The sequence below is a fragment of the Silene latifolia genome, chromosome Y (assembly GCF_048544455.1).
Source record: "Silene latifolia isolate original U9 population chromosome Y, ASM4854445v1, whole genome shotgun sequence".
Taxonomy (NCBI): domain Eukaryota; kingdom Viridiplantae; phylum Streptophyta; class Magnoliopsida; order Caryophyllales; family Caryophyllaceae; genus Silene; species Silene latifolia.
The window spans coordinates 134,592,873-134,603,755 of NC_133538.1; the positions used below are offsets into that span (position 1 = coordinate 134,592,873).

A 10,883-nucleotide genomic window follows, 5' to 3' on the forward strand; every position below is an offset into this window, starting at 1 on the left:
GCTATGACACTCTATGATGGGACCACGGATCCACTTGACCATATCAACCACTACAAGCAGAAAATTATGGTGATAACCGCAACTGGATCTCTAAAGGAAGTTTGCATGTGCAAGGGTTTTGGATCAACACTGTCAGGAGCAGCCCTGCAGTGGTTCGTCGGCTTACCGAACAAAAGCATATCCAGCTTCGCCGACCTACTCAATGCCTTCAACCAAATATTCGCGGCGAGAGAAAGCCGGAGAAGCGGCATCCGGCGACCTACCTACCGGGTGCAAGGGTTTGAGGAAACCACCCGCGATTACTTGAACCGGTTCAACAAAGAGAAGGTGTCAATTCCGAGGTGCGATATAGCAACCGCTATACAAGCCTTCCGTCGAGGGCTACACCAGGATTCACAGCTATACAAGGAACTAACCATGCACCCGTGCACAACCTTTGAGGAGGTGCAATCGAAGGCAATTGCTGTCATGAGGCTGGAAGAAGACTCTGCACCAGTAAGAGGCACTTATGATTCAGACCAAGTATCCAGGAAGGCTCCGGTAGAGAAGAAAAGTGAAAGATCCAAACCTTACAGTAGGAGCGTGAATAAAGTTTCTGGAAATGCAGAAGGAAAATCCGGCGATCGCCTCCAGAAAGTAAGTGAGTATGGTTTCACTACCAATCTTGCAGGATTATTCAAAGCCTTGAAGGAGCTGGGACGCAGAGTCAGATGGCCAAAACTTCCAGAAGGAAACCCCAGCAGCAGAGACACAGCAAAAGTGTGAGTTCCACGGCAAAGCAACACTCACAACACCGATGAATGCCACTCCCTCAGAAAGGAAGTCAAATTTCACTATGACCAAGGAAACCTGGATCATCTCCTACCCAGAAACACAACCAGAGTAAATTCAGCGGATCAGGTTCTGCCTTCCCCTCCTCCTCATTGCTCTAGAACTGTGAATGTCATTACAGGTGGATCGGAGCTATGTGGGCTGACCTACTCAGCAGCTAAGAGGCACGCAACCAGGGCTAAGGGAGACAGACCAGAGAACTCCTGCAGGGTTAACCACCAGAATCTGCCGTCGGTCACCTTCGACGAAACAGACGCAGGATCTACTCCCGAACAGCACCACGACGCTCTAATCATCACGCTTCCCATAGGCAATTGTAAGGTGAAAAAGATCCTGGTGGATACCGGAAGCTCCGTCAACTTGATCATGATGGAAACACTCAAAGGAATGGGATTCACCGAGAAAGATCTAGCAAAAAAGGCAATTCCCTTAGTTGGCTTCAGCGGCGAAACAAAGCACTCCCTAGGAGAAATCATCATCCCGACCTACGCCGGAGGTGTAAACAGACAGGTAAGGTACTTGGTTATTGATGGGCCCTCTACTTACAATGTAATCCTTGGCAGGCCCTGGATCCACGAGATGAAAGCAATTCCCTCAACGTACCACCAATGCCTGAAGTTTCCAACACCTTGGGGGGTGCAAGAAATACGTGGGGACCAGGAAGAAGCTAAGGATTGTTACAAGGTGGCTCTGAAGCCAACAACAGGATCGCCCGCATAGCAATTACAGAGCCAGCGCATCCAGGACGAGTACATTGAGCCTCAGCAGGCAGAACTAGACGAAGTAATCCTGGACTCGCTGCATCCAGAGCGAACTGTTCTCATTGGATCTGAGTGTAGAGGTAAGATTCGTGAAGAACTCGTTCGGTTGTTGAGAACTAACATAGATTGCTTTGCTTGGTCACATGATGATATGATAGGGATAGACCCAAGCGTGATAACTCACAAGTTAAGCGTGGATCCAAGCTATAAACCCGTGCGCGAGTAAAAGAAGAAAGTTTTTTCGAAAGAAACCAGGTCATAAATCAAGAAGTAGATAACCTGCTTGCTGCAGGAAAGATTCGTGAAGTAAAGTACCCAGAGTGGTTGTCTAATGTGGTAGTGGTCCCAAAGAAGAATGGCAAGTGGAGTGTCTGCGTCGATTTCACGGATTTAAACAAAGCTTGCCCAAAAGATCCATTCCCTCTACCACACATAGACGCCATGGTAGATGCCACCGCGGGCCACGAGATGCTGACATTCCTGGATGCCTGGAGCGGATATAACCAGATAAAGATGCACCCCAGTGACCAGGAAAAGACAAAGATTCGATCCAGAGAGGTATCTATTGTTATAACGTCATGCCTTTTGATTTGAAAAATGCGGGATCTACCTATCGAGGTGGTGAACATGATGTTTAAAGAACAAATAGGCCAAACTATGGAAGTATATATAGACGATATGGTCGTCAAATCGAAGCGAGCTTCACAAAGATCACCAAAGACTGGCGAGAAACTTTCAATACCCTCGGAAATATCAAATGAAGTGAATCCTACGAAGTGCACCTTCGGAGTATCCAAATGGAAAATTCCTAGGGTACATGGTGACGGTGAGAGGGGATAGAGGCCGACCGAGCAAATAAGAGCAATTCTGCACTGGAATCACCGCAGAAACCAAAGGACGACAAAATACCGACCGGGAAGAGTGGCAGCCTTAAAGCATTTATATCCAGATCCTCGGACAGATGCGAGGCTATTCTATGATATACTCAGAAAAAAGCCAAAGATTTGAATGGACGGACGACCACGAAAAAGCATTTCGGGAGCCGGAGCGCTATCTCAAGACCCCACCTCTCCCCTGTCGAAACCGAGCCGGGAGAACCACTTTTCCCGTATTCGTCGACCATGTATAAAGCGTGATCGGTGCAATGCTAGTGCGAGAGCAGGAAGGATCACAAAGATCCGGTATACTACATCAGTAAGTCTCTGCTTTCGGCAGAGACCAGGTACACATCACTAGAAAAACTTGTCCTTGCACTTGTTACTGCATCCTATAAACTGCGTCCCTACTTTGAATCTCATACAATTTCTGTGATAACTAATTACCCTCTTAAAACTATCATGAGAAAACCAGAATTGTCAGGACGAATGGCCAAATGGTCCGTGCACTTGAGCGGGTACGATTTGAAGTTTGAACCCCGTACGGCCATAAAGTCTCAGGCTCTGGCAGACTTTGTGTCTGACTTACGCCAGGCGCTCCGGACCCAGCCGAACAGACATCCGAACTGGAAGAAGACAAAGGAGAACAAGTATGGGAGTTACATGTGGACGGAGCCTCAAACGCCAAAGGAGCGGGAGTAATTTGGTCCTCAAATCTCCCAGGGAGACCTCATAGCCAGCCGTACGATGTGAATTCAAAGCCACAAACAACGAAGCAGAATATGAGGCACTAATCCCGGGTCCGAAGGCGCTCTGGATCCGAAAATTAGACACCTTCAGGTTTGCAGCGATTCTAAGCTTATAGTTAACCATGTAAATGATTGCTATGAAGCCATGGACCCCAGGATGATGGCCTATTTAGATGTAGCAAAAGAGCTGAAAGTCAAATTTGTCACATTCAACATCAAGCAAATCCCCAGGGAGCAGAATGCAGAAGCAGATGCACTAGCCACCCGGGGGCAACCTTCAAGGCAGGAACCATTTCCACGATACCAATTGTCCACGTCTTTGGAGCCAAGAACACTAAAATCTCAGCAGAAGCGAGAAAAAGTGTGCAAAGACCGGTGAAGAAAGTACCCAGTGACCGGAGGAAGCCCTACCTAGACCGGTTGCGAGAATGACATCCTACCAGCAGATAAAAAGGAGGTAAGGGGCTTTAAAATGAAAGCATCCAGATTCCTACTAATCGATAATGTTCTTTTCAGAAAATCCCACGCTGGACCCTACCTCAGATGCCTGGATCGGGAAGAGTCTCAGTCGTTTTGCATGCTATCCACAAGTGGAGAATGTGGAAACCATGCAGGGGGCGGAGCCTGTCCAACAAGGCACCGGCGGGGATACTTCTGGCCCACAATGCGCAAAGATGCCATGGAATTCGCAAAAAGATGCGACGCTTGCCAGAGACACGCCCATGTCGGCTACCGGCCCAGAGCCTCTCGCACCAGGTTATCTCACCATGGCCTTTCATGAAATGGGGAATGGATATCGTGGGACCATTACCCAGAGCACCAGGAAACAAAGTCTACATGCTCGCCATGACGGATTACTTTTCCAAATGGATAGAAGCGTAATCATCCTCCCGGTTACGAAACCCAGGTGATATCTTTCATTAAACAATATATCATATCTTTGGTTTGGCATTCCATCCGAAATTATATGTGATAATGGGTCCCAATTCATTGGAAATAAGACGGAAGCTTTTTGTGCTAGGTGGAACATCTCGTTGCGTAAATCTACTCCCAGGAACCCCAGTCCAACGGACAAGCTAAATCCAAAGAATAAGATTATCATTGAAAACTTGAAAAAGAAACTAGAAGAGATTGGGGGCAAATGGGTCAAGAGCTACCTCGGGTTCTCTCGGGCCGAGAACCACACCAAAGGTTGCAACGGGGCAAACCCCTTCACTGGTACTCGGGAGCGAAGCGAGTCATCCCATCCGAAGTCGGGTCCCAACCCACGAGATATGGATGCATCACGAAGAGCGGAACCAGGTGGAAATGGCAAGCGGCACTGGACACGATAGATGAACTCGAACCGGCGCCCGGATCGGGATGGCTTCCTACCGACGGATCTGTGGCTAAAAGCTACAACAAGAACGTAAAAGTAAGAACCCTGCAGGTGGGAGATTTGGTCCTAAGGAAAGTCTTCCAGAATACCAAGAACCAAAGCAAGGGGAAATTTGCCTACAATTGGGAGGGGCCATACCAAGTAGAAAGCACGGTTGGAAATGGAGCCTACCGACTCATGACTATGGAAGGGCAAATGGTTCCCAGATCCTGGAATATCACCCACTTGAAAAAATATTTTATTTAAAGTCACCGGCAGGTCAACAACCAGTGTACTCGGCCTACAGATGCAGCCAAATGACCGGGTTATAGATATTGCCTTACATATTTCCTGGCTCTGAATATTTTTCTGTCTCTGAATACTTTTATGCCTCCAAAAATTCTTCTGGTCCTAAAAGATATTTTCCTGCTTCTAAAATATTTTTCTATTTTTTATTTTTCTGGGTCTGGATATCTCCTGATTCTGAATGTTTTCTGGCTCTAAAAATGTTATTTTCGAATCCAACAAATCTGGTTCCAATAGACTTGCCCATATTTTAATTCCGGAAAGTTTTAAAATTACGAAACCACCTTAAGTAAATTAATTTTTTCTAATAAGCCAAGGAAATAAAATGCAAACTAATCTGGCAGAGCTTGTATTCATTACAGAGGGCGTGTGTCCGTGGCTAAGCACATACAACCGGGACCACCAGCCTCCCGCGATGCATTAGCACCCACGCAAGCCTGGCTCCTCTGGACGAGTGGGCATACTAGACCCCTTAGCCAAAGAATCTATCGATGGCCAAACAAACGACGTGCATGCACAAATCAAAGCACCAGAAACGGTACGACACAAAAAGATAACCAGTAGGAAATACTTAAGTCGCAAAGCAAAGTATGCCTGGCACCAGAGCCAGACCAAAAGCACATAAACTGTTCAAAATAAAGATGTCATGCCCTGTAGGGCCAAAAACTAACTAAGCACAACATAAGTCTTTCAGATGCAGAAAAATACTAATCTACGTCAATACGCTCCACGACCCTCGATACCGTGCTGAGCATCAGGAGCAGGAGAATTCACCTCTTCCTCAGCGCCTGGATCATCAGCAGGAACAGTACCAGGCTCCACCAAGCCAGCTAGTACATCCAAATTCAAACCATCAGGAAAAGTAGCAGCAAGCCTCCCCTCTTCAGCTCCTAAGTCCCAGGCAGAATGCCCTCCCCTCTGGAACACCTTTATACAGTCAATCTTCGTTTCCAAAGCAGCATAAGACAGAGCATCCACCAGAGTCCTCTTCAACTCCTGCACCTCATAAACTTTCTCCTCCTGAACCTGGGCAACACGAGCCTCTGCATCTGAAGCACGTTTCTCCACCTCTGAGATACGCCTTTCAGCGTCAAGCACGCCTTTCGGCATCGCTGACCTTCTCCCTAGCATCGCCCGCCTCCTTCCCAAAGATCGGCGCTTTCTTCTCAAAGATCAACAAAGTGTCTTCTCAAAGATCGCGACTTTCTTCTCAAAGATCGGAAATACGCCCCTCAAAGAAGAGAAAGACGCGCTCGCAAACTCGCTTCGAGTGGCCTCCTCCAACAAAGAAATCCTCGGGACTTATTTAGATCACTGAGTTTTCACTGTCCTCATTGGCCTCCTTCGCCGACTTAGGAGTTTCGCATTTTCTCGCTACCAGGAGAGACACCTTCTCCCGCAAGTACTGGGGCCATCTCGAAAGGACTGGTAGACCGAACAAAGCGTCAAAAAAAAAAAAAAAAAAAAAAAAAAAAAAAAACGGCTAATGATTGTTTACCTCGAAAGAATGCTCAAGAGCACGATCCACCAAGTCGTGCAAAGGATTGCTATCCAACGCAGACCTAGGAGTGGAAGAAGCATCGCTCATTAAGTCCAAGCTACTCGTAGACTTATTCCTACCGAAATTATCTGGAAGTGTAAAAACAATAACCCCAGGAGCAGATTTGGAGCCAGAAGTAGCCCCAGAAGCAGGAGCAGCTTTAGAAGCGGAAGTGGCCCCAGAAGCAGGAATAGCTCCAGAAGCAGGAGCAGCCCCAGAAGCAGGAATAGCTCCAGAAGCAGGAATAGCTCCAGAAGCAGGAGCAGCTTTAGAAGCGGAAGTAGCTCCAGAAGCAGGGATGGTTTCAGGCGTTGGAATCACATCAGACGCAGGCCTAGTTGGAGCCGAGCCAGGAACAGCTTTGGAGGTCAAAGCATCTCCAGAAGCAGACAAACCGTGCCCAGGCAATGGAGGCCTCACGGCCCAGGTGTAGCTTCAATAGGGACCGCTCCTTAGCCCGGTCCACAAAGAAGAGATCTCCTTTTGGGACGAGGTCCGAGCAAGGCGGGAGTAGACTTTCTCTTCTCAGCAGGCTTGGGGACAGCCGTAACCTGCTCCTTCACTCTCTGAGCCAAAACATCTTGCAGCGAAATTCTAGATTTTGCAGAACCTGGAAGCAGCAAATATTAAGTCAGAACCAGATATACGAAGAATCCAGAAACAGAACCAAGTCAAAAAAGGGAAGAGCAACGCACTAGTCGACATTGAATCTTTTTCTTCAGCAGCTGTTTTCTTCACCGCAGCAGCAGAATCCTGGATCAGATTGGGAAAGGTCCTATTTTCTGGAGGTGGACTGAATAATTTGGAAAGAGAGGCAGTCCTGTCAGGAGACAAAGGCAAGGGGCACAAACCTACACAAAAAACCAAGTAAGGAAATATAAGCGTCAAAGAAAAATGCACAAGAATAAGGGCATGCAAGTACCGTGTGTTGATCGCCAGACACTGACAATATAGTCAGTCGGAGCAGGAAGAGTATCAATTTTCACGAAAATAAAGCGGGAAAACCACTTGCTATCATCCGGTTTCACGGGGAAGATGATGCAATTCTTCTCCCCGTCTCGAACCCGAATGGTCACTTGACCCCGAGCAAGGGACCTGACCGAGAACAAGTGTGCAAGGTCCGGGAGACCAATTTCATAACCAAAACGATTATTCATAGCATTAATCGCAAGCAAGGTCCGCCAAGTGTATGGCGCCACTTGGCAAATAGCCAACTGATTCAAGTTCAGATACTCTTGGACCAAAGGAGGGAAAGGAAATCGCAGACCCAGACGAAAGGCGTATTCGTACAAGCAAATCCACCCTTCCCTCACTGAGTCGGCCTTCTGGCCAGGAGTCGGAATGTGGAACACCACATCATCAGAAAAACCAAAGGTTTTCTTGATATAATCAAGATCCTCGGAGGTAAAGTCAGAATCGCAGGAGTGCTTAGCGGAAAGCACACCGCCGGAAAGAAAGAGGTCAGGCGGCATCACCGGATCCGAGTCCGAGGTTGAAGAAGCGGTTTTTTGTGACATTATGCGCAAAGTAAGGAAAAAAGAAAGCAAGGAAGAAGATGAAGTACCTGCAGCAGCCGGAAAGGAGGAAGTATTAAGATAATTAATGGAGAGAAGTAGGGAGAAAAGGAGTAATGATGAAGAGGAAGAGGAAAAGTGTGGGGATACCGAGGGATTTATTAAAGGAGGAGGTTGAGGAGTTATGGTGAAGAGAGAGTTCTTGGGGAAGTGGGAAAGTGGCGGCAGTTTGTCACAAGTGGGGAATCATAATCATCAGATATAACTGCTAAAACTTCGTCAGTTCTCCGCATCGCAATCGAAATTCCGCCTAAAAATATTTGAGACGGAAATTTGGGGGCAATTGTTAGGGATAAAAAATGAATTTTATCATACGCAACGTGGCATTGTTTTACTGGAAAAGAGGGAGACAATCAAGGACAACGTGGTGCACAGCGATTGGTAAAGGGAAGGAAAGATGGATCGCTGAGGTGGCAAGTTATGGACCGCTGGATTAAATAAAGAACAAACACAACATAGCCCAAAGGAAAGAAGCCCACACATGAGAAAGAATAAAAGACCCAGTCAACTAACAAACTCCTACTTTGCAGCAAATTGACCCGATATTCCGCAATGAGACACGATGCGACTTTCAAACCCTAGGTTTTGACTTCAACATGACTATAAAAGCAAGGGCAAAGCAACGTACAAAGGGCATTCACAAGTATCATCAAGCAGCAACTCCACTCAGAAAATCATTGGCGATTGGCGATAATTATCTAACAACCTTACACTTGTATTTCCTTACTTGTCCATAAAATCTCGATTATAGTGCAATAATTGGCGGGATTCCGACTCCCCCCGCGGTTGTTCCCACACCGGGTTTTCCGCGTCACCAAAAATCCTCCGTGTCCTTTTCTTCGTTTATCTTTATCTCGTCGTTCCTTTCGTTCGTACTTTAAACATAATTGGCATTAAGAATAATCACTATCACTCACATAATTAATTCGTAACCGGTAAATTTTTACCAAAACAGAGGGCAAGTCCGAAAAGAAGGCTGAGAACTCCGGCACCACACTTCCCGATGCCTCGTACCGCTTTGCCACGTGGTTGATGATCACATCGACGATGTATATGGTGTTGGACCCACTTGAGCACCCTAGGTCCACCACTACAAAGGGTGTGTCTGCTGATCCTATGTGCACCTCGTCTAGGGCTTCCTTTAGCAAATGTAACATTGATTTTGCATGCCTTGCCTACATTTACACCACCCATGTATTCAAACTATAAGTAGATATGTTAATTCAGAACAATCGGTTTGAGCAAGATGGACGAGGATAATTGGTCTTGTATAAAACGGTTTTACACTAAATTAATTAGTACATACGGAGTATAATTTATCTATTTATATTAATAAAAAAAATATAAATGAAAAGATGTTTTATTAAAATGTAATGTAGTTTTACACTAATTTGACACGTCTTAACGATTTGTGTAGTGGAGAAGGATTCTCCCAAGAACTAGGATCGAGTTTTGAATTTCTTATTTGATTTTTAAAAAATCGAATTAATTTTATAGTATTATTAGTTCCTACTCCAATCACAATTCAATCACGCCGTATATGTTAGTGTTAATTTTTGTGGAATCTAAATTAAATCTAAGTGAAAAAGAAAACGTTCAAAATTTGAAATTTCTAATAATAACAACTAACAGAATATATTATATTAATTTAAACTGATGGAGATTTTGGTTTGTTAAGTGAATACCTGGGCTTGAGAGTTATTGGCATAGCTAGCTTGGCCGTTGCCACCTTTCATGCACAACATCTTTTCAAGCTTCATATTTGTGACAACAACATTTTCTCCCTTATCAAACAACATCCTTAATCACATTCCTCCTTTACAACATCCCAACTCTCTTCTCTCTTCCTCACATCACCCACTCTCTCCTCACGCGCGTGTCCTCCCTTCGCTCCTCACGTGGGGACACACGTGGAGCCCGCCGGGCCCACATCCTCGCTGACAAAGTCAAACGCATATTGGGCCGGAGGTTCGGACACACTGTCCTCTCCTTGGGCTGGACCTATATTAGGCATTATACTTACGGTTCTCGTGGTATTGGTACGCGGCTTTCGTATCGAAATTTTGTCGATTATTACGAGACGGTCAGGGGTTGGGTTACGGAGTTGGCCCGGTTGAGGGATGACGTTGAACGGGTCGCTTGGGTTCAGAGTAATTATAAGGATATTAATGGGTTGTTTAAGGCCATATATGAGTGGTTGCTCTCGGTTTTAATCACTTCTGAACCTTTAAAGAAAGTGTTGGAAGAGGAGATGGAAGAGGGTGATTTGCTCAAGGATTGCCTTGAAGTTGGTGGTAAAGAATTGAAGGGTCTGTTTCAGATTTTAAAGGACTTAGCATCACAGTTTAATACAACTGAAAAGGCTTTCTCTCTCTAGAATAGAGAGCATTCTTACCTCCCAAAAAAAGGGGAGCTTTTTCTCGCAATTATCAAAAATTTTCTTCTAAAAAGCATAACTAGTATCAATTCACTACTAGTTAGCTAAAAAATCTTAATTATTACCTATCTAATGATTAAGGGGAAGTGCAATTAATTGGTTGTCTGGGAATATCGCCTGTTTTTTTCTCTTTTGTTTGGAATCCCTAGCTAGCTTCCTAGAGTTCGTTTTGCCTTCCCCAATCCTACAATCTGCTTTATTCCTTTTAATTCCCCTTTTGATTGGGTATTTCAAGCATTCGGTGGCAGTCTGTAAAAGCTGCATCAATTATTTCTATTTGGGGATTTTAATTGGGGGTGAAAACCCTAGTTTTGGGCTATTTGGTTTTCAATGTAGAGAAACTGGATAGCCATATTACTGCAGAGCTCTTGTAATAATTACTATTAGGATAATCTTATTGGGGGTCTTTAATTTGGGTGGCTCAAGAATTTCTTCGGGTGTTGATTGGGGTGC

General features: G+C 45.5%; 2 protein-coding genes across 2 annotated transcripts; both read left to right on the forward strand.

Moving 5' to 3' along the window:
• Window positions 1-105: 105 nt before the first annotated feature.
• LOC141628969 (uncharacterized) lies at window positions 106-3,595 on the forward strand. The gene is made up of 5 exons (XM_074442048.1): window positions 106-761; window positions 870-1,341; window positions 1,395-1,448; window positions 1,561-1,672; window positions 3,360-3,595. Exons 1-5 carry the CDS (start codon window positions 106-108, stop codon window positions 3,593-3,595), a joined length of 1,530 nt encoding a protein of 509 aa, XP_074298149.1.
• A 6,190-nt stretch (window positions 3,596-9,785) lies between these two features.
• On the forward strand, window positions 9,786-10,370 carry LOC141628970 (uncharacterized; the record flags this gene model as incomplete). Its single annotated transcript, XM_074442049.1, has 1 exon — window positions 9,786-10,370. A coding segment is annotated over one exon (585 nt), but the record flags the coding sequence as incomplete, so codon positions are not given.
• Window positions 10,371-10,883: the final 513 nt, after the last annotated feature.

Excerpts from the sequence above, each read along its gene's own strand:
- LOC141628969 (XM_074442048.1), top strand. The coding sequence starts at position 106 with ATGTGCAAGGGTTTTGGATCAACACTGTCAGGAGCAGCCCTGCAGTGG. Across the intron at positions 1,449-1,560 it reads ACGTACCACCAATGCCTGAA|AGCCAGCGCATCCAGGACGA; the intron begins GTTTCCAACACC and ends TAGCAATTACAG. Across the intron at positions 1,673-3,359 it reads CATTGGATCTGAGTGTAGAG|CCATGGACCCCAGGATGATG; the intron begins GTAAGATTCGTG and ends ATTGCTATGAAG.